Here is a 22566-nt window from a genome sequence, read left to right on the forward strand (position 1 = left end):
TGCGGCTGTAATTAGAGCTATATACAGTATTTATTGCTGGCAGCTTTAAGCAAAGAGGCTGATATTTATCCAGTGATTATGGGCACTAAAGCTCAGCCCTGCTTTGTTTTCCCTGTGTTGTTTGGCCATTGCCATGACACTGTGTGGGTCTCCACAGTCAACAAGCAGCCAGCAATCTCCCATTAGATCAGATGCTATTAGGGCAGAGAGGAGTCACTGAGCAAACAGTCACTCTGCCTTTAACGGCGAGTTATCTAATCTTGTAAACTGGGATGAGCTGGACTTTGGAGTTCACAGACAGGAAGGCCAGTCTGTTCGTCAGCATTGTTTAGAAGGAAATGCCACTCAAGATGTGACGGGTCTCCATTGGTCCATGGCGCTTTACGAGGGGTTGGGGGAGATCAGATAAGAGGTCTGCGTGGTTCTTTGCTGTGGACCTGATAACATCTGATGCTGATGACTGGAGATGGAGCCTCGTCTCGATGTGTTCAGCCTCAGGTTGCGTTAAAGGCCTTGAGGAGCCGTGACCAAACAGATGAGATGCTATATGGGATTAAATGGTTGGCTTTGTCGATTTTTCCCTTCCCGTCTAAAAGCAGGTTCCGTTTTTGCCCATCTTCACTCACTGTATGGATAAATGGATCGTCAATTTACAATTTGCTTTCTAGCTGAGAGAGCAAGTTAATATGCATGGAGCAATTATCAATCCAAAGTGATTCACATGATAGAAACATAAAACATAAAGATGTAATTAATGATGTTTTAGTTGTTAATGAAAAGGTCATTTTAAAAAGGGGGGAACATTTAGCTGTCATTTAAAAGAACTCAGTATTGCAGCATTTTTGCAGTTTTCTGGAAGTTTGTTCCAGATTTGTGGTGCATAGAAGCTGCTGTTTCTCCTCGTTGGTTCTGGATGCAGAACCAGAACCAGAAGACCTGAAGGGTCTGGAAGGTTGATACAACAACAGCAGATCTTTAATGTCTCGTGGTGCTAGGCCGTTCAGTGATTTATAAACTAGCAACAGTATTTTGCAGTATATTCTCAGAGCTGCAGTGAAGGACTCTAGAACTGAGTGATGATCTCTGTCCTCCTGGTTTTAGTCAGAACGTGAACTGCAGATGTTTTTCTTTAGCGAGCCTGTTGGAGCAATTAGGGGGTCAAGTGAAGATAAACGGTAGATATTATCACTGGAATTATTGTAATATGCTCTGTTTAATTTTATACCTTATGAATATTGGCTTAAAAAACCCTTAAATTATAAAACTATTATTATTATTCTGCTTGAGTTTGTACATTTGTAATGATGCAATTTGTTGTTACCCTTTTATTATTTTTGTTATTTTACTAAAGTATCAGAATCAGTGAGTACATTTATCTTTTGTCTGACTGATTATATCATTTCCACGAGTTAAATTTGACTTTAATGATCTGACAGAAACCCAAATACTTAATGCCTCTCCTCATTGAAATAATCTGGAACTAGTATTTTTTTCACCAATATTAAGGAATTACTGACTTAAAACAAGCTGCTGTGTCTTGCCGAAAGCATACTTGTAAGTTAGTTTTGTCTCATTTCAAGTGTACTGAGATAACTAGACAAAAAACAACACCTGGTAAGATTTTGTGTTTTTACAGTGTATAGATAATGGATGGACTGGATTGAATTTCTTTTTAAATCGTTTTGTCAAAATCTAGAAATCTGTAAAGAAAAGGAACAGATGTAATTTCCCACATTGACAGCACAGTCTGAGAAAACAACCTTCTGTCAGGAGAAAATATCAAATATTTATAATTTGGCCCTCGAGACTTTATGTGAATGTGAGAAGGTGAGTTTTCTCCACCATGTGACTGGCACATCAGACAGGTAAAGTGTCCCCATTGTGGACCTCAAACCGGTGTTTGAAGACAGTCCCCCAACACACTGATATGTGTATAAATAACATCATTCAAAGACCAACAAACAATATTCCCTTTAATATTTTAAGTGACTCGAGCAAATGACTTCCTGATTTATGAATTGCAGACAGTTTAATTCCGACTGTTTTATTGAAAGAAGCGGAGGTGATATTTAACTCAGTGAAGGTCAAGGACCAATAAAACCAGAATAAAACAGGCTTTGAAAACAAGAGATTTTATTGAATGAAATTCTTCCTGTGACAGTAAAGAAATGTTTTCCTGACTGTGTGGGCTGAACTTCAGCACCAGATCCTCCAACAAACAATTAAAGAAAACTGATTTTTTTATGACATGCTTAGAGGAGATACAGTGACAGTAGCTCCAAACTGTGATGATGAACACACTGGAATCTGATTGTTTGAACTGTTGCTGTTCTGAAGATGTCTGTGTGTGTGTGTGCGCGCGTGCGTGCGTGTGTGTGTGTGTGTGTGTGACTGCTGTTTATGGGTGTTAGGGTAGTGGTGTATTTTTATTTTTTCAGTTTTATGAAAATCAGTCAACTGAAGATAAAACTTTGTAGAACAGATTGACAAAAATGTGTGAAGGTCTCTTCCGCATTAAGCTCTTGTTCACCACGTAGGTAACAGTAGCGCCCCCAGCAGGAGGTCCCCCCCAAAATCATTCAGTTAATAAAAATTAATCTTCTTCAATCGAGGAACAAAATTAAAACCCAATAATTAAATAAATAAATATGTGTTAAAAAAAAACACATTTTAATTTATTGTTTGTTTATTCATTTTTAGAGCATAATAGACATCACAGGATAAGCGCAAAACAATGGCTTATGTATTGACTGAATTTTGTGAATGGATCACCTACACTTGCCAACAACCCTGTTTCAGAAAAAAGGAATTAAATTAAAATTTTAATACATATTATAAAAATGTTACTTGTCTTCCTGAGCTGGTCTGGTCACGACAGTTAACGTTTTCAACGTTAACGTCCTGCATGACGGTGCACTTTTTTTCCCCCTTTTTTTGTTAATGGAACCAAAAGGCACTGAATTGCGTAACACCTTGTTGGAACAATAATTACTGAGATTATTAATTTTAACATGTTTCGTTGACTTTTTATAATTATTCTTTTTTAATGAAGCTACAAACGTTTAGGATCTTAGTGAATATTTTTGATAAGCCAATCAGAAGAGGAAGTGCTGGTCTCAGACTGGCGGCGTTCAGTTTGTCACCTGCCGAGATCGACTCAAAACCTTTCCGCGATCGACGTATTGGGCACCCCTGAACTAGGCCATCAAAATTAGACATGGCTGTGAGACGCACTGCTGTTAATCTTATGATTATTCATATGCCTGGTAGATTTAGATCTAAAATTATTTCAATTTGACCAACAAGTATTTTTTTGATTCAACAAAATGAGGCGCATCTTAAAAGATCATGAGACAATGCAAAAGGAAAAATACATTTCTAGAAAAAAGTGTCTATGTGCTTTCATTTAAATTTTATTAAATATTACATGAGGTTGATTCTGCTGAAATTCTGCATGTCAGCCCAAACCAGCCGATACCGACCAGACCGCAGGTCACACAAGCTGCATTTCTGTGGCAAATGTCCACAAAGCTTTGTCAATATTCCACTAATGTTAATTACACACATTTTCTCAATTGTGGTGTTTCCATTAAATAAGAAATGCACATGAATAAGTTTATTCACATGATGAGTCAGTAAGGAACATGCCTACTACTTCCTGTCTTCTGGTTCTTTGTGGCAACATTCGGTTGTTGATCTTGTCAATTATGATGCAAAAACAATGTTTCCATTGCAATTTTGTGAAATAAACCTCCTCACTCACTTGGCAAAACCTTTTTATCAAAAAACAAGGTTTTTTTTTCAGAATTGCTGTGTTTCCATTAAGCAAATTTATTTTAGAAATGTCAAATTGTGGAATTCTACAGTCAATGGAAATGCAGCCTATGATGTGGACACACTAAGTCAGTTTTCTAAGCTCAGTGTTTTTCGTGCTGAACAGACAGTAGCTGCATTTCCATTGACCATATAATTGAGCAATTTATTTATTTTTTATTTCGAACAGACAGAAAAGACAATCAAAGAAAAAATCCCAAAATAAAATAGAATGAAACAAACTTAAGAAATAAAAGGGAAAACAAATTATTTTGCCCGAGTGTCATACAAATTTTATATTTTCTGTTCGAAAAGGAGCAGGTAGAAGATACAATATTTTATAATGTCCTGCCCTTTTCATACTTATCAATTTATAATTAATTATCTGTCAGAACATCAAAAAGAGACAATTTTTTTCCACTTTACATTATATTTAAATATGTACAATTATTTAAACACTATTTATATAATCAATAGCATTTATGGACTATAAAACAGTCATCTTATATGACATATTTTGAAATAAACTCCATTTTAATCAGTTTTTTAAGCTGGTTTATATTTGTACTTGTTTTTGAACTCATCATTCAATCCATTGCAAACATTTACTCCACGCACCGATAAACAAAAATTCTTCTTTGAATTTGACATTTCAAAAATAAATTTGCCTAATGAAAACAAGCCAATTTTGAAAAAACTCTTGTTTTTGAATAAAAATAATGTTTGCTCTAGGATGAGGTGATTCTTTCGGCTGTATCAAAATTGGTTTATTTCACAAAACTACAATGGACACACATTTTCGCATCACACGAGTCACATGATGATGATCAACAGCGAGGTTTTGCCACTGGCAAAAACCACAAAGAAGAAGACAGGAAGTAGTTTGAGGATCGTGTTTCTGAGTGACCTATGTGTACAAATTTATTCAAACTGATTTTAATTATGTTTCTTATTTAATGATTGTGAAACTGTGGGGGTTTTTTTACATTAGAGGAATACTGACAAACTTTTGTTTTGCTTGTTTTGTAATAGAAATGACAGTGAAAGGTTTTCCCAAAGTGTTTTCTGTGTTTTGCTCGTTGGTGTGCTCATCTTTGTCCTTCCCCCTCCCTCCATTTCCCTCAAAGCTGAGTTCCAGAGTCCAGGCTGAGGAGTCGGAGACGGCAGCCTGGCCCAGCCTGCCCAGCGTCAGGCTAAGTGCCTCTGACAGCCCACCACACAGTTATTAACTGTGATCCCCCTCTACCGGGCCTGAAAAAGGGTCCACCAGAGGGCTCGGCTCCAAACACAAAGACCGCTTTCACCTTTGCATACCTTCCTGACCCCTCAGCACTCACTAATACATATTTACATGATTTCATATATGAATCACACACTTTTAGCTGCCCTGCTAACATTTCCTCTCCCTGCCGGGAAGAATTTGATGCTTTCATAAGAACATCTGTGAAGGTGTTGCCGTCACGAAGTGTGTGCACACACCACTGCTGCTCATACCTTCAGTCTCCGTGTCCCCTTATGGAATGTCGTCCCCATTGCTCGTGGCTTTTATCCATATAGGTGGTCTGCTGTGCTGTTTGTCCCGCGCTCGGCCTCCTGCGTCCCCATCCTCCTCACAGGATGTGGGCGAACGGGGAGCCATCAAACAACAACACAACATGGGTCATTAGAAGGCAAAATTGGGAGAGAAATAAATAAATGCTGGAGCAGAAAGGGGGAGGACGGATGAGGGAGAGAGAGTGAGATCCATAATGACAACTGACTAAGTTTAGCCACAGAAAGGCTCTGAGATAAACAGCAGCTCGTCCCGGCTAACCGGAGGACTGCGAGTCGCTGCGACGAAAACCCCCAAAACCTGTTTTTTTTTTTTTTTTTCTGCCCACATCGGCCATAATGACAGTACCGCCATTCAGTTGTTGAATATTTGAGGCCGTTCCCTTTGAGGTGACTGGCTTTAATATAGAAAGAGGACAGACACAGCGGAGCGGCGGACGTCCCCAGCAATGTTCAAAGCTGCGGCGGGACAATGATACGGCTGACATGCATTATTCCCTACAAAAGCTGCCCTTTGTTTGCTTTATGCCCAGATCCCACAAATTGTAGGCTTCGTCCATCAGCGTGTTTTATTTCAGTCACAATCTGTCCTCGTTTTTTTTTCCTGTCCCTTACTGACCTTGGCATTTATTGATGTGACAAACACACTGAAAACCCCGTTTCGGTTCCTCTTTGCGGAAGCCTAGCTGTGACCTGTTAGAACAGCTGGAAGGATAAAAACTCCAGTAAGGTCAGACCAGTCTGGGAACAGCTCTCTGCCTCTCAGGCCTCATTCTAAGGGCTCAGATTATCCTCAACTATCACTGTAGTGAACTGCTTCAGGTTTCGGCCACTGGAGGACAAACTGGCCACATTTCCTAACGTTCTTCTCCTACTGTTCTCCAACTTCGTTTTTTTTTTCTTTTGCTGTTATATCAAACGTTAACTTTTGTTTTTTCTGGTGTTGTGTTTGGCTGTGGTTCCCTCCAGGAGGAGGACATCAGTGGAGCTAATGCTGCCATCAACTAACCCTTCTCCCTCTCCTGCTGTTATTTTTATTTATTTGGTAGGAACAATGCATATCAACTGACATTTCTGGATTAGCTAAATAGCCAATGGTTATTTTCAGCTGTTGTCCCTGAACATTAACTTTTGTGTCTAGTTATTGTTTGTTACTCTAGTTTAGTTTAGTTATTCTTTAATGTTGTATTAATTTCCTAGTACCCAATATACTCTCCCTCGCCCCCTGTGTCACTTTTTCTCTCTCTCCCTTCACACCTGCAACCCGTTAGCTCATCAGTCAGGTCATCTGTCCTACATTCACTCTCCCACCTTTTAAACACTTCCTCTGCTGTCACTCCTGGTTGGATCCTCCTTTAAATCCCATCACTTCCCACTTTCATCCTGCTGGCTTTTTATTCCCAGTTCCTGTTTGTTTGTTTTTGTTGCTCTCTGGCTCCCTGCCTTCCCTGTGAATTTTTGTATTTTTTGATCCTTCAGTTTGAATTAAAACTGCAAAAAGAACTCCACATCTTCGCCTGCTGCTTTGGGTCCTTCAACCAATCTACACATCTTTCTCAAAACAGGTTAAAAACTATAGAAAACATGATGTTTTTTTCCCCATGTGAAATAATCTACCAGTGGAACTAGTACATTTTACTAATGTTCAAGAATTATTGACATAAAATGAATTCATATATCTTGCTGGTAAGTTACAAGAAAGCTTTGCCCTATTTTAGCATATTAAGATATTTATACTATAGCCAGATGAAAGTACTTGATAGAATGTAGCATTTTTTCCAGTGTACACCAGCTGCACCATCACTTCGGTTTGTGTGCGGTATAGTGCTCCTTTGCTTGACTTTCTTCAAAATGTTTATTTCCCTGCCCATCACCACAGCCTTCTTGCAAGTGAAAAATGCAGGAAAAAATGTAAAAAGAGAAATCAAAGAACTGTCAATCCAGGAACTTTGCCTTTTGGCTCAGCTCCTTCTTTGCCAGAACAGATTGAAGCATCATCCTCATTGCTGCCACTGATGAAGAGGAAACTGTCTACAGTGGCTGAAACTTGTGAATAATTGTCACTACAGAATGTTGAACGTCAGGCTGCTGTAGCCTTTCCCAAATATATTACATTATATTTCATTCAGTGTGACTTTTCCATAGTAAATGGGAATGCAACTGTTTTTGTGGAAAGTGATAATTCTCTTAATCTGCCAAATGTTCCAAGGATCAGTTTTCAAACAATCAATTTTAAATTGCAATCTGAATGACTGATTCTCTGTTAAAACTGAAAAATGTAACTTTTATAAAAGAAAAAAAAAGTTTTTTCTTTTTATAATTTTGTTTTACATATTTGTTAAAATGACCACCATGTCATGACAGTATTTAGACAATCTGTGGAAGATTGAGTTACGTTGGCTTCTCCCAGAGCTCCCAGTACAAACTGCAGAAATACACCACTCAGTCAGAAACAACCAATCAGAGACAGGAAGAGGGTCTTAGCGCTGTCAATCACTCTCGTGCTCACCTGCTCCCTGGTGCTCTCTGTTACGCTACAGCTCGTTCACCACAACATAGCCTGCCACCAATGCTAACGCTAGTTAGCATAGCCACTGATGACAGTGTAAAATCAGTTTTCCTGAAACGGTGAGTTGTTTCTCTGCCGTTAGCATATTTAGCACCATTGATTGATAGCACTAAGCCCAGCCTCCTGGCTCTGATTGGTTGTTTTTTGTCAGTGCATTTCTTCAGACAATAGCAGCATAAGCAGGAGGAGCAGCTATTCACAGATGATCTGTCTCATATCATGGTGACAGTTTTAACAAATAAGGGGGAAAAAAAACATATTTCTGTAAAATATGTTTTTTTAATGCAGCTTTAAAGTCTAAAAGTGCAAAAGAAAGATGACTCAATATTTTACGGCTCCGTGTCCCCATGGGAACCATTTGCCTGTTTTCTGTATTACTTCCATATCCTTTCATCAATGCCTAAGAAGTTTCTCATTACGCTTTTAAAGGCTGTCAGAGCGCCGTCATATTCGGGAAACGACTAACAGTTTTCTGCTTTGAGTAATGCCCCTTCAGAGAGGTCAGGCACCATTAACCGAGCACACCGCCAGAGTCAGAGCAGGTCAAAACACCCCATGGCGCCAGCGCACACACACACACACACACACACACACACACACACACACACACACACACACACACCTACACACACACGCACACAGAGCTGATTGCTCAATTAGTGCTCCTTTAGCTGGTGCCTCTCTTAACCCCACAGCTACGCTTACAGGTCATTACATTCAGGGTCAAGTGTGATCCTTGTGCTTAACTGCGTCAACAACTGGCAAGTGCAGCCGCGTGCATATTTTACAAACAGACCTCTGTGATTTACGGACGGATGCGATCAGAGAGGCAATGCTGCCCCCTTGTGCTCTACACTTTGCAATTACGCATGGTTGAAAGATATTTGTGGGTGGTTGGTAAATCCCAGACCTAACTTACTCAGGCCTGCTCTCCGAGAAGCACATCTGAGAGTGGGTCACACACATTTACCTCATGTTACAGATTCCTTACAGCGCCGTGCAAAGACGTTCACACCAGTATTGGCTCTTTGTATAGTTTTTGCATGTTAAAACTAGAAACTCACTGTTGGGATTCAAGGTGAAAGACTAAACAAAACACAGGCATGACGGTGCATGAGGGTCAATGTAAATAGAAAAAATATGGAGGAGTGAATTTCCACCCAAAAAAAATCTCAGAAATTAAAAAATAAAATTAGTTTGAAAGTTGAAAATTTGCTAGAAAAATGTCTATTTTTCGATTTATTTACAATCCATTTATTTTTCCTTGATATTTTCAAACTCTCTCTTCCTACATATTTTTTCTTCATTCTTTTCACAGTGACCACACTTTCTGGTATTATGCGTTTTGTATTGTAAAAAGGGTATAATTAAGTCTTGATCTTGTAATTAATTATTAATATTTCCTCCTTTCCATTTCTTCTTCCAGTTCTCCTTTCTACAGAGCTTGTTTGGTGGCATGGGAGAAAAAGAAAATACCGTGGCCGCAACTTAATAACTCGTGAGAACGACTTGTTTAATTTGTGGGAAAGACTTAATTATACCAAGCCATGGGCATGGCTTGTTTTTTTTTCCAACCATGTCACCAGACGTGGGTGAATATTTCATGTAATTGTTTCAGACTTGTCTCCTCCTACCGTCTGAATTTTATAAAACCATCTTCCTTTGCTTCTTTCATCACACCTTGTTTTGGCCATTCTTTCATCAGTTTTTTGATAATACTCTTTCTTTTGGGTTTGCTTGGTTTTACCATGAAGCTAACAGGATTTTGAATTGCCGTCTTTGACATCTTCTCTGACATATTGTTTCCTTTAACTCCAACATGTGCAGCTGGGCAAATATTAGTGTTAGACAAATGTTTTGTATTCTAAATAATGTATGCAATATTTCAAGTAAAATGTCTGGGCTACTATCAGAGTAATTATGTTTTAAAGTTAATGATGGCGTTTGAATCTGTGATTTCATATCTTCTGTGTTGTTGAACCGCCAACATCTCGCCTGCTCACACCAACAATCCATCTGTGATTCCTTGCTCTATTTTTAAGTTTAATTCCAGTTCTGCTATGCAATACCCTCTTCTTTCCGAGTCAAAGGGTTTTTGATAAAATGACAAGTCTGGTTTGCATCCTGCACATCACCCTACGACAGTAAAATCAACCAGATAAAAGTGACATTGGGTTGCTTCAGCGTCCGTCGTAGCAGAGGGGGACGCTTTCTGAAACGTGCAAAGGCTCAGTTGGAAAAAGACAGTCTGTGATTGTAATGTGTCAAAAACATGCAAACAGCTCTGAATTCTTTTGCACAGCATTTTAAGTCTTATGGCCAACTTACAGGGTGCGAAATGCGTTGGAGGAAGCAAAGGGGATTTCTTTTTTTTCTTCCAGGGAAGCATCTTTAATAAAGGATCAGTCTGAGGCGCACTGTGAGCAGCCTGGGGTTGGACGTCTTATGAATGCCTAACTGAGCAGAGGCATCCAGCTGTAGTGGGCTGACGCTAAGTGGTTTTATTAGCTGGAGAGTTGAGCTGCGAGGTAGAACAGCTGTTTACAAAGCTCCTCTGTTCCTCTGCGGAGCTTCTTCTCCCTGAAAAAGACGGTGCAGTGGGGCTGAGGAGGAAACTCCCTTTACCACAGCCCTGCTATCTCTGTGGGAGTTCATTATACACACAGACTGGCCACACACACGGATGCACACACAAACTCATTCATGAGCTGTGTGAGATTATTGCACATTCACAAACACTGGTGGGCAGATGTGCATTTTACCGCACCGTAAACTAACCACAGTGATTATTTCTGTGGACATCCCCCTTCCCCACCCATCCACACAGGCTCCCCCGGCAGCCTTCCACCCACAACGCATCCACCCACGAGGTCTGGGTGTGGATGTTAAAGGTTGAGGCAAGGAGCACCCACATGGCAGACATTACTATACGGAAAGCCACAGAGGAGTCAAAGGGTCAGATGATGGCAGGGGTAACACCGCTGTCACTTAGACCTCACACACAAGAGCTCCATCACTACACATTTTACTGCTTAGTGGACGAATTAATTCTCTGGTTCAGGGTATTTTTCGTGATCTTGTTGCAGTTTCACTAGGCTCATGTTTAAATTCCATGATTTTATTTATTTATACTTGTTGTAATGAGTAAACAATTTATGGTCATGTTCGAAGCTATGCTGATGATAAACAGTTCTATGTTGCATTGTTCCACTTTTTGACCAAATTTCAAATACTTGGGTATGGATAGTTTAGATTTTTCTTCAGCTCAATCTGGACTAAACTAAAAAAAAAATCAAAATTGGTATAGAAGTACGAGAGAAAGACTTTAAACATTAAAATTAATTAAAATATTAAGGTGTTTTATTTGGAACTAATCTCAGTTTAATGTCAGATTAAAAATCCTAGCCAAATAGTCCAGAACAATTTAAGAATAAATTAAACTCCAAGGTCTATGTCAAGACACACTAGTGCTCACCATCCACTATCACTGTCTGTGGCTGCTGTCCAATAGCTTGCCAACATCAGCGTGTGAATGACTGACGGTAGTGTGAAGTGCTTTGAAGTCCTCTGGACTTGATAAAGTGCTATACAAGTACAGGCCATTTACCATCAATCAGTATTTGAGCCAAAGTGGAATTCATGGTGGACGACTTTGTTGAAAGCAAAGCATAAAAATCCAAGACCGGAATTTACCACAATGCTTGTCGAAAAGCCACAAAGCTTCTGGGAGAATGTACTATAGACAGATGAGTCAGAACTGGAGCCTCTTTGGCAAGGCTCTTTGTTCACAGATGCAAAATGAAGCAGACCGAAAACAGAACACCGTCTGTACGTATAGAGGAGGCGTGATTCTGTTCTGGAGTGGCTTTACTGCATCTGGTAGAGCGACTTGAACAGTGAGCAGAAACCGAACCCGGTACGATGATTCCTCAAGACTATCAAGGCATTCTGCAGAGAAATGTGCTAGTGTCAGAATGCTTGGTCTCAGTCACAGGTCATTGGTCTTCCAACAAGGTAAAAACCTGAAACAAACAAAAAAGTCCTATAATAATGAAGAGCTTAACTGGCCTTTTATGAGCCCTTATCTAAATCCTGCTGAACATCTGGAGAAGGTAGCCTTCAAACCTGAGACCACTGGAGCAGCTTGTCCATGAGGAGTGGACCAGAACACCTGTGGAAATTTGATTGCCTCAATATCAAATATCAAGTTACAGGTACAATAATTTTTGTCAAGTCCTTTTTCATTAGTTTGGTTTTTCTAATGGATGTGTTGGACTTCAATTCAAAAGCAATGTCTGATTTTCATTGATTCATTTTCAGTCTTTTTTTTTTTTTGGTGTTTCATTACTTTTGTCAGTTTTAATTTATTTCAGTGACCATGGGCTCTTCGTAGATTAATTTTGTCGGCCCACTTTTAAGTAAGTGGGACGAATTTATACAGAGCTTTCCCTGTCATACTGACCACACAAAGTACTTTACAACAGTCACAAACACATTCAAGCACAGACTGGTGGGCAACTTGGGGTTAAGTGTCAAATCACTATGTGACAGGAAGAAGCTGTAATTGAACCCACAACCGTCCAACTACAAGAAGACTGCTCTTACAGAGATGATGGGGCGTATTTTTTTTTTGTTTTTTTTCGGACAATGTGCAGCTGGCTCCTCCAGAGCTCTCACAGCATCGCACAGTCCATAAAAAGTTGTGCGTCATTCAAACGTATTGAATCCGTAACTCTTCTGTAAAATCACCAAATTTCATAGGTAGCCGGTCCCAAGAATAAGGGGCTCGTCTCCCCGACGCCTGAATAAGACGCTGACATCTCCTCTGATTGGCTGACAAAGCGCCATGGCTGAATTATGAATATTTCATGCAAGTGTTTACACCCGTCGCTTCCATGTTTTTGAATGACCTATTACGTTTGCAGGCTTATTCACATAATTTTATTTTAACAAATAAAGTTGATATCTGATTTCTTATTTAGTGTAAACACTGCAATTACGAAATTGCATTTTATCGACATTAGCAGAAAAAGATTTCGTGCACATTTGCAGTGAAAATGCAGCTACTAAACTTTTGATGTCCGTTCGAGATTTGTCAGCTCCCTGCAAATCGACCCATCTCAGATCTGCGTGTGAACCAAATGACATTCAGATCCGATCAGTCCTCCTGATGTGCTCATGGTTTTATTGTCAGTAGGAACAGATGTAGACACTCTAGCAGAGCAAAAACCTCAAGTTCTGCTTTAGAAACAGCAGCTTTCAAAGTCCAACAAGACCTGAGGGCTAAACTGCAGATAATGCGTTTGTACAGGGTGACGTTACTGTGCCATTTTATTGACACTGGTACCATCTAGTGGTATATTTGTGGTATGACATTTAATCAAATTTGTATAAATCTTTATTTATATTTTCAGTAAATAACATTATCTCCTTGTACATGTAAAAACAGCCAAATAGTTTATATTAAAACCTTATTACCCTCGAAATTTGGACAGGGAGGCAGCTTTCAGTCACATTAAAAAGAGAAGATCCCATTGAAAATAATGATTGGAGGCCAGAGTCCCTTTGAGTCATCAGTGAGGGAGAAGAACGGGAGAAAATCTGAAAATGTCTGAGATGGCAAAGAAAGAGCAGTAAACCATCAGGTCTGAAGAGGAAAAGTAAATTGTGCTCACTGTATATTTGAGGAGATCAACTCTTGCCACAGTGAACTTCAGAGGGTGACACTTCTCCAATCAGGAGGAAAAAGCAAAACAACATAAATTAGGAGAACTAATGAAAAACAAACAGGTTTTGTTCCTCACCAGTGAACTGAGATTAAGAGCAGAGCAAATTCACTCAACGTGTGGCGCTGTTGAGTTTGGATCAACTAGATAAGGTCCAAGTAGAGCCATTTCAGGTGTGTGACCTCAGCTCAGCATCTCCCCCTGCAGGAGGAGTCATGGTACTTCACAAAAAAGGTCTTCTCCAGGTTTTATGTTTCAGAACTTTAGAAATTATTGTTACAGTGGACTTTGTAGGGGGAAAAAAAAAGTTCACAGACATTGCATCTGATTGAATATTTAAATAAAACACTGTTGCTGCTCCTCACAAGTTGATTTAAAAAATAAAAAAACCTAACAAGATTCAACCGTCCTGAGAACATTCTGGAAATAATAAATACATCATGACCAGAACCCTGGAGCACACTCCTGTTGACTTGAACAAGTGTATTCTTGTGGCTTGTAGTAAAGAATCAGTCCAGGCTGTCTCTCCCAGTGGTTCAGTATCCCTGTAGTCCGTTGTAAACCTTCTGTACAGATCCCTGCTTCAAGATACCCCGGATACCTGGAACAACGCATACATTGAGGGACTATTAGTAACGGAAGAGTCAAGTGGTTTCGCCCCATGGCAGATGTAGTACAAGAATTACAGTAAAAATATGTAATCATTTAACAAATTACTTAAAACAAAAGAAAAAAAAGTTCAACAGGCTCTTCTCTGCCTTTTATTACAATGTCATCTGCAAATATGATGATCCATGGTGACTCCAGCAGACAAGCAGTTCAAAGCTGATTGATATATTCTCACCTTGACCTTAAACTGTTATCTAGAATCATAAAACAAATATCACAGACCAATAAAACTCATTTTAATGTATAAATGTGGACTTTCTTAAAAATATGTCTATATTTCGACATTAATGGACAAGTGGTTGCTGCCATGATGGACTGAAGATTGTTGGACCTTGTTTGGCTAGGCTACTCTAGGCTAGGCCAACAGCCTTTTCTGGCTCTCGTCTTGTACGAGTCTGACAACTGGCAAAAAGCCACGCACTGAGTAGTTTAGCATAGCTTCCATGCCCTCCATTGTTATGCTGTGTTTGTAAAGATCAGTTTGTGTTATTTTTCAGATTCTGGGTGCGTCTGGTTATATGACAACCCCACCCAGTTGAGCCGTTAGTCATTTGTAATGGAAACCACTGACTGCCAATGCAGGCCTTCAGTCTGTGATCTTACTAAGATGTAATGGAAGCCCAGGTTGCTTTGATAGTGGCCATTTGCGTGGCTGGGTCTGGTGTCTCATCTTTCTCTTGATAATACTCCATAAATTCTCTATGGGGTTCAGCTGACCAATCAACAGTGATGACATGGTTATTAAAGCCAGTATTGGTGGTTTTGGCAGCTGAAGTCGACTCCAATCGTTGCGTTAGAATCGAGGCTGTTGCTGTCGCTTGTGCACTTCTTTTCTACCACTAAACTTTCCATTAAAATCTTTGCACTCAGGACTCTTAGCCAGCTGGTTTAGCCGTGACCTTGTGCATCAACTCAGTCTATAAAGTCTTATAATTATCCACAACATAACATTTCTGAAGTCCTTTTTTGTTACTCTTGGGGAACACTCCAATTTTTCGAGAAACTGAATTACCACAAATAAACACTTAAAATGTGTCACTCAACAGGCACAACAACAAGCTTCAGCTCCGTCTTCTCACCGTCTTTCTGCTGATCATCAAGTTGTGTCTGAGGAAACTCCACGTCGAAGGTGATGATGAGGGAACCTCGGATATTGATGTTGTCAAAGTTTGGCAGACCCTCTCCTTTCTTCCACATTCGAGCTCCGGGTTTAGTGATCTTGTCTCTCACTATGTGGACCTGTTAAGAGACGCATTCAGTTCAACTCCTACTTTCAATTGCCAGAATACCTTCTTTCTCCATCAACTTCAAACAGTGCAAGTTCTAAAAAAGAAGGACCTTGTGCCCGTCCAAATGAACAATGTCCATCTCGAAACCGACCAGAGCCTCAACCAGAGAGATGGTGACGTTGGTGTAAAGGTCGTCTCCTCTGCGTTCAAACACCGGATGTCTGAAAGAGAAAACCCAAGTCAGAAATCTGCTCCCCACACGCTCGTCTCATATTCATCAGTAATGAAAGCTGCTTCATACTTCAGCACTTTGATGCGGAATCGCAGATCTCCAGGCTCGCCGTCAATGTGAGGTTCACCTGAGGTCACAGATAAAACATGAGGAACGGATGATAAGACCTGAACTAATTACTCTGGTTAGGCTTTGTGAAGATCACCTTCTCCAATGAAGGGATATTCCATCTCGTCTCTCACCCCCTGTTCAATCTCCACCTCCAGGGTCCTCTCCTCGTTGACCAGCCTGAGTTGAGAAAACGTCACGTTAGAGAGGAGCTTATGCAGACTCACTTAACTGTCAATACAAGAACTAACAGACACAGTTAAACTTTACGATAAAGAAGCTGGCAGCACTCGGTCGTTCATTCAGGCAGGACACACGCGCCGTAACTAGCAGTGCTCCAACTACAGTTTTCTGTCCGATCACCAATGTTTTAAAAGCCTGGCCTGCCTATTCCGATTTTGGTCAACACAATAACATAAAAAAGTGGCTAACGATAGATGCTAAGTTAGCAACACTAGGGTGACCATCGTTAACTGCAGGTGGGGACGTGATCTGGTGGCCGGGTTGGTCAGTCACACCAGAGCAAATGGACACAGTGGTTGATTTCCAGACCTTTGCGGAGGTAGATAAAGTCGGCGTCTCATGACTATTGGCCAATCGCTGAGCTCCCAAAATTACGGAAATCTGGCCCGATTTAATTGTTGCACTTTCTACATTTAACTTCATGTAGAAATAAATATTTTTGAAAATAAAAACAGACCACAGGGCAGACACCTGGGTTATATTTATGTTAAGTCATGTCAAGATTTATAAGTGAAATTTCATTCTCATTTTGTATAAAAACCTTGATAAAACAGGGCATTATTACCCCTAAAGCAAAGAACTCTGGGTAATATCAGCCTGCTTGTGTCTTTTCACAGGAAAACTAAAAGTGTTCACACCCTCATTTTAAAATAACTGAATTGAGGAATTCCAGTTGCTGGTCACACCTAAGCTTCTTCTACAAACAACAGAAATACAATAGGTCAATTTCAGCATGATACTGTGACAGGATGCTGTCTCGGTAACAGATACGCAGGTAGCATCCTTTACCAGGAGTATAAAGCTAACAGGCTTTATACCTGTTGGTGTAGCACATGTTAACATCGAACTTTACAACACTCTGGAGTGGCAAATCACACATCTGTCTCAGTTTGGTAGTTGACAAATCCAGAAGAACGGAACCTGCCTGTTAACACTGTGCCAAATGTAGAGTTTGGTGGAGGCAGTGTCATGCTGTGGGGCAGATTTTACCAGGCTGTCTTCAGCCCTTTACCTCCAATACAGGAAACCCTTTTTAGGCCTAGGAAGACCTTTTGAACAACCTCATGGTCCCAGCTATCTGAACAGTTTGGTGATGACAACATGACTCAATACCATCACACAAAGCAAGATCCATAAAGACATAGACAAACAAGACTAGTGTAGCAGAACTCAACTGGTCTGCATAGATTCCTGACCTCAAACCCAATAGAATACCGTTCTCGACTTGGGGAAATGTTTACAAAGAACCCCAGGGTTTAAAGATTGAGCCATGTTTGGAAATTACCAGAAGACCCCAAACATGCTGCCTCGGCTGCTCATACCCAACAGCTTCCTGACCCCATGTCTTCAGGATTGAAAGGATCCAGCAGGGTGATAAATTTGATCAGATCTGGTGTCTTTTTCTGACGTATACAAGTATTTTAACATTCTTCAGGGCACCACCATGGCAGGGCCCTTAGCTCCGTTTGAAAGTACAATGATGATCCAGATGTTTTGGCAGTGACGTAAATGCTGCGTTTTGTAAACGTAATCAACTCCAAGCTCTAACTTGATAACAGTGGATCACAAATACTCAGGATTTGGTCCAGAACTTCATATCCAGGTCAACAACAAAAATAAGATGCATCATAATTTCAGCCTGAATGACTCCACCCTCTCTTTCATGATGAGGGACTCACTTGACGTTCGGACACTCGTCGCACACCATCTCCTGAGTCATCTGGAAGCGGCCCGGTCCGAGCTGTGTCGTCCTCATTTCCTGTCTGCAGTTGCACTTCCTTTTGCCAGGAGCTTCTTTAGCTACAGGCTTGTTCCGCACAACCTGGCAACAAAACGGTTTCAGAAAGAATCAAAAATGAAACAAAAATACGGCAGAAAACTCCTATGTTGTTCTACAGATGGTATTAAAGGTAGTTCTGGAAAATAAGCACACGCTGGTAATTCAGAAAAGAAGCGGTTCTCCATACCTCCACAAAGTTCCCAGAGTACACCTCTTCCAGCGTGACCTCAAGGTCGAGAACTATGTCATTTCCTCTGGGGATGTTCCTGTCCTGCTGCTGCCGATTTCCTCCAAACATGAAGCCGAAATCGCCAAAGAAGCTTTCAGGGCAAAGAGGGTGAGGAAAATCAGTCAGTGGACATTTCTTTTCAAAAACACCAGGAGCCTCATGCACAGTGCAGTTTTCACACTAACTTGGCGTACGGAAAAATTTAGAAACGAGTGGCGCACAAAAAAAAATTCTGATGTATAAAGCCGTACATGCACCTTTCCTTTATACATTTCAATTTGCGGGAAATAAAGCACAGCTGTTGGTCTGCCTGTCGCCATCCATAAATATATCTTAATGTAAATTTGTATAAATACCCATAAGTCTACCACCACGTGAAGCAATAACCATGGTGACGTCCTTGTTTGTAGCAGCATAAGTATTTATAATAATAATAATTATATATTTTATGTAAAAGGTGCTTTCATGGCACAAAAGGTAACCTCACAAAAAAACAAATGAAAATAATACATTTTAAAGAAAAAAAAATATCCAAATAAAAAAAAAAAAAAAGAAAATAGAGATCCAAGTGTAAATTCCTGTTTGAACAGCAGAGCGTTCAGCCAGGATCTAAAGACAGACAGGGTGTCAGAGAGTCCTTGGAGTGAGAATGTGCACCGGTACCAGTGCTGCACGGCTCCTTCTTTAAGTTTTGCTCGGAGCTCCAGGATGATCAGTCTGGATTAATCATCATCAACATTTCCCAGCAGATCAATATGATCTCTGAAGACACGCTCCCTCTGAATCCTTCCATTGGTTGATGTTCCCCATCAGAGCCAAAGCTCCTCAGAAAGCGGCTCACCTTTATGCAGCTACTGATAAACATGTGATTACATACACACCTTGATCACCTTAAAAATAATCAAACCTGTCTGGAGTTCATCTGCGGATCCAACCCCGTTTTCTTTTTCAGTCAGAATGAAATTACCCCATAGATGCATTTCATGCGCCGAATTCGGCTCACGGACCAACGCGTTACATCTTTATGAGACAAAAACTGAAGAAAAGTACTATTTACGTTCGAGTGAGGTTTTCACATCCTTTTATTTTGTGTGTGTGTCAAGTCATTGTCTGAGGATAAACGTGGTTCAGTTTCGTCGTTTACGTTTAAACAATGACATATTAAGATCATGAAAAAACATCGGGTTTGATGCTTCTTGATTTAAATTCACTGAATGGAGTCAGACTTCAGTGTGTTTATGTGACTTCTGAGGCTTTCTAGTTTGTTATTGAAAAGTTTGCGTGGCTGCCGCACATTTTCGCAGCAGGTCAAACGTTTGCATACATTTACGCAAACTTTCACACCCCGTTCGTTTTGTTACATGCCGACTTGTGCGTAAAATATGCCGCCGCACATTTTTTGTGTATACGCATATTTTATACATGAGGCCCCAGAGCTGAATATGTGATTCAGCCGTTTGAACAGATCTGGACTGAGAACCTCCAGAACATCTGAGCCAGATAACATTTAGTCAGGTTTAGACGTCCAACTGCTTGAAATACAGAACTAGTATTTCCTGCTCAAAGACCACAACAGAGAAGTTTAATAAAATATCTTATCATTAATGGTCTGATTTATGATGGGACTCGATTAAAACTTTAAACTTGTCAGTCTCTTTGTTTGAGGCAGATCTACAGCCTTTTACCCCTAATCTGACCAGATCCTTGGATATTTTTTTTATGTTTATAATATAAGACAATCCAATGATTTCTAAAAGGACCACAGCACCAACCTGGAGAAGATATCATTATGAGAACTGTGATGACCTTCTTTGAGTCCATCTTCTCCGTACATGTCATACTGTTTCCTTTTCTCCTCATCAGACAGAACCTGGATACAAAACAGCCAATCAACTTCATAGTAAACACATGCACAGTATCATGCAGAGGTATTCTGAACTTTTTCCACATTTTAAGGCTAACATAAAATTGTTAGATAATTTGTAAGTAAATATATTGTTGAAGTCAGATGCATGATCTGATATTAATATCTGTATAGTAGGGGTGCATCGATTTATAGGCCAGCCAATTTATTGGTGCCCATTTCCTTAATTTTGGAAGATCGGTGATCGACCGATTTGACTGACAAATCGGCCAACCAGGTCATGTCTGCACATTTACAGTTAACAATAGTCACCCCATTTTTGCCAATTGAGCAACTTTCTTGATATATTGAGCAACATTTCAGACAAAAAAAATGGTATTGGCCAAAATTGGAATCGGTAAGTTAGGCTTTTTCAAAGATAGGTAATCAGCGATCATCCACAATACTGCAATTGGTGCATCCATATAGTCCTGATATTGAAAATATGTGCACGATCCATAAGGACAGATATATTCAGTCTAATTCTATGTCTTGCTGTGAGCGGCGTCATGCTTTAGTATTTATTTTGCATTATATTTGGAATCCCGAATTGCACTTTGTGAACCATTTGAAAGAAGGTTGGTTGCAGTTTGTGCATCATGCAGGCTGCATCAACTACATAAAGTATTGTGCCGAGTACAAAGTAAAAAAAAAATCGTGTCGTATTTTAAATAGTAAAAGGTTAAGCCACATATACTGTGTCAAGCTTTATCTCTATCAAAACGCGCTTACAGTAAAATCCAAATATATTAATGAAATCTGATTTCCAAGCTCACAAATCTTAACAGCACTTGTGATTTGTAAGAATACTTAAGATATGCAAATCAAAAGTCAGTAATAAGGTAATGTGAACGTTTGAGACGGAAACACCTGCAGCAGTTTTTAAAATCCACTCCCAGTCATCCACGTCTGACTTTTCCTGTCGCCAGCTGTGCTACGCTACAACCAATCAGCTGCAGCCACACGGTGTAGTCGGCCAATCACAGAGCTTTGATCGTTTATAATAGTAACCAAATAGCAAGCGCACAAAAGACTTTTATAACAAAGCCGTTTGGCACTTCTGGTACAATTTTGTTCTACATTGCATTTCATTGAACTTTAGAAACACTCTTGCTGTTGAGTAACTATGCTGTAAGGAGGAAGTGTGTGTTGGGCCTCATTCATCTATTACTGGTACAAAACAATAGTTGTATGCTCACCTCATAAGCTGCTCCCAGATCTGCGAATTTGTCCTGTGCTTTGGGGTCGTCGGGGTTCCTGTCGGGGTGTAACTGTAGAGCCAACTTTCTGTAGGCCTTCTTTATATCCCTGATGGTTGCTGTCTTGCTCACCCCCAGGATCTTATAGAAATCTCGACTACATCAAAGGGGAAGAGAGGGGAATGACGACATGTTCATTATTCCATGGACAGAAACACACCGAGCTCTGGTAGCTTCCTCGTCAGTGAAGCAGTGGTCTACTAGAGGAGACAGCAGCCGGTGTTAGGTTCAGGCTCCCTCCGTGTGACTGCTAGCTCCATGCTAACTAAGCTAACTAAACCAAAACATGACCGCTAACACCAGCACGTTGGGGTTCAACAGCATAAAAGGGCTTGTCGAAACGACAAAACGCCTCTTGGAGGTTCTGGTCAGAATATCAGCCTGCTCTCCTCCACACCAGGGTCTACCCGGAGAGACCCGGGTAGACCAATCACAGCTAAACATGTGTACCTGCTGGCAGTGCCGTTTCACCGCTGGGTCGCTGCTTCTGCGAGCGACACCCGCTTACCTGGCAAGCACTGCCGTGGTGATATAAAGCAGCAGGCAGCACGCATTCCAGATGTTAATCCCTTTCTTAGCCATAGATCCCCGGAGTCACGAAGGAGAAGATACAGAAGGTACCAGCCGGCTTTTGAAGCTCAGATCCCGCAGCCACTCACAAGCCTTCTTCCTCCTGTCAGAGAGAGCCCTCCCACCGCGGCGTGTCCACTATCTCCGCCCACACTTAAAGAAGCTCCAGCCGCATGGACCATGAGTCGAGGTTACTCTTTCTGTTGAGAGCCAAAAGTGACACAATAAATCAATGACATCTGGATATAACTGGAAACATATATGCATTGAAAATAATGTTATTTATAATTATTGAAATGTTAAAATAATTTCTAAAAACTTGCATTCATTGTATGTTAAAATCCAGGTTATTTAGCATCAATTTAATTAACTGTTTAATAGTTTGTGTAATCTCAGTAAATTTGCTGTTGGCCTGCAGTAAATCAGATGTTGAGGTCAGTGTCATTCGCTGTTATCACAAAAGTTGTCTGAAATAACCCATGACAATTAATGCATACCTAACTGCAAAAAAATACTTTTTGCTGTAAGCTTATCCTGTTAATTACATTTTAAATAGTGCTTTTTTATTTACCATAATATATTGTAACATACTTAATTTCTTCTGAAGTAAATAAGTTGTTACTGATTCACAATCTGGAAATTATTATTAAAAATATTTAAGATTTGCACATTATTGAAAGATCTC

The 22566-nt window shown here is 40.2% G+C and overlaps 1 protein-coding gene across 1 annotated transcript; it reads right to left on the bottom strand.

Moving 5' to 3' along the window:
• Window positions 1-13101: 13101 nt before the first annotated feature.
• dnajb11 (DnaJ heat shock protein family (Hsp40) member B11) lies at window positions 13102-22003 on the bottom strand. Its single transcript, XM_014989753.2, has 10 exons — window positions 21820-22003; window positions 21252-21408; window positions 19922-20019; window positions 18108-18240; window positions 17820-17962; window positions 15995-16077; window positions 15859-15916; window positions 15667-15778; window positions 15408-15567; window positions 13102-14260 (listed from the first exon to the last, which is right to left on the bottom strand). Exons 1-10 carry the CDS (start codon window positions 21891-21893, stop codon window positions 14196-14198), a joined length of 1083 nt encoding a protein of 360 aa, XP_014845239.2. The 5' UTR covers window positions 21894-22003; the 3' UTR covers window positions 13102-14195.
• Window positions 22004-22566: the final 563 nt, after the last annotated feature.

This window comes from Poecilia mexicana, unplaced genomic scaffold (genome assembly GCF_051168715.1).
Source record: "Poecilia mexicana isolate PSO_F unplaced genomic scaffold, ASM5116871v1 scaffold_2, whole genome shotgun sequence".
NCBI classification, from domain to species: Eukaryota; Metazoa; Chordata; class Actinopteri; order Cyprinodontiformes; family Poeciliidae; genus Poecilia; species Poecilia mexicana.

What these genes read in the sequence shown, in the direction of transcription:
- dnajb11 (XM_014989753.2), bottom strand. Translation starts at nt 21,893, where the DNA reads ATGGCTAAGAAAGGGATTAACATCTGGAATGCGTGCTGCCTGCTGCTT. An exon ending in ATCTGGGAGCAGCTTATGAG is followed by an intron (nt 20,020 to 21,251) that starts GTGAGCATACAA and finishes TTTTGTATCCAG; the next exon opens with GTTCTGTCTGATGAGGAGAA. An exon ending in TGATGATCAGCAGAAAGACG is followed by an intron (nt 14,261 to 15,407) that starts GTGAGAAGACGG and finishes GCGTTGTTCCAG; the next exon opens with GTATCCGGGGTATCTTGAAG.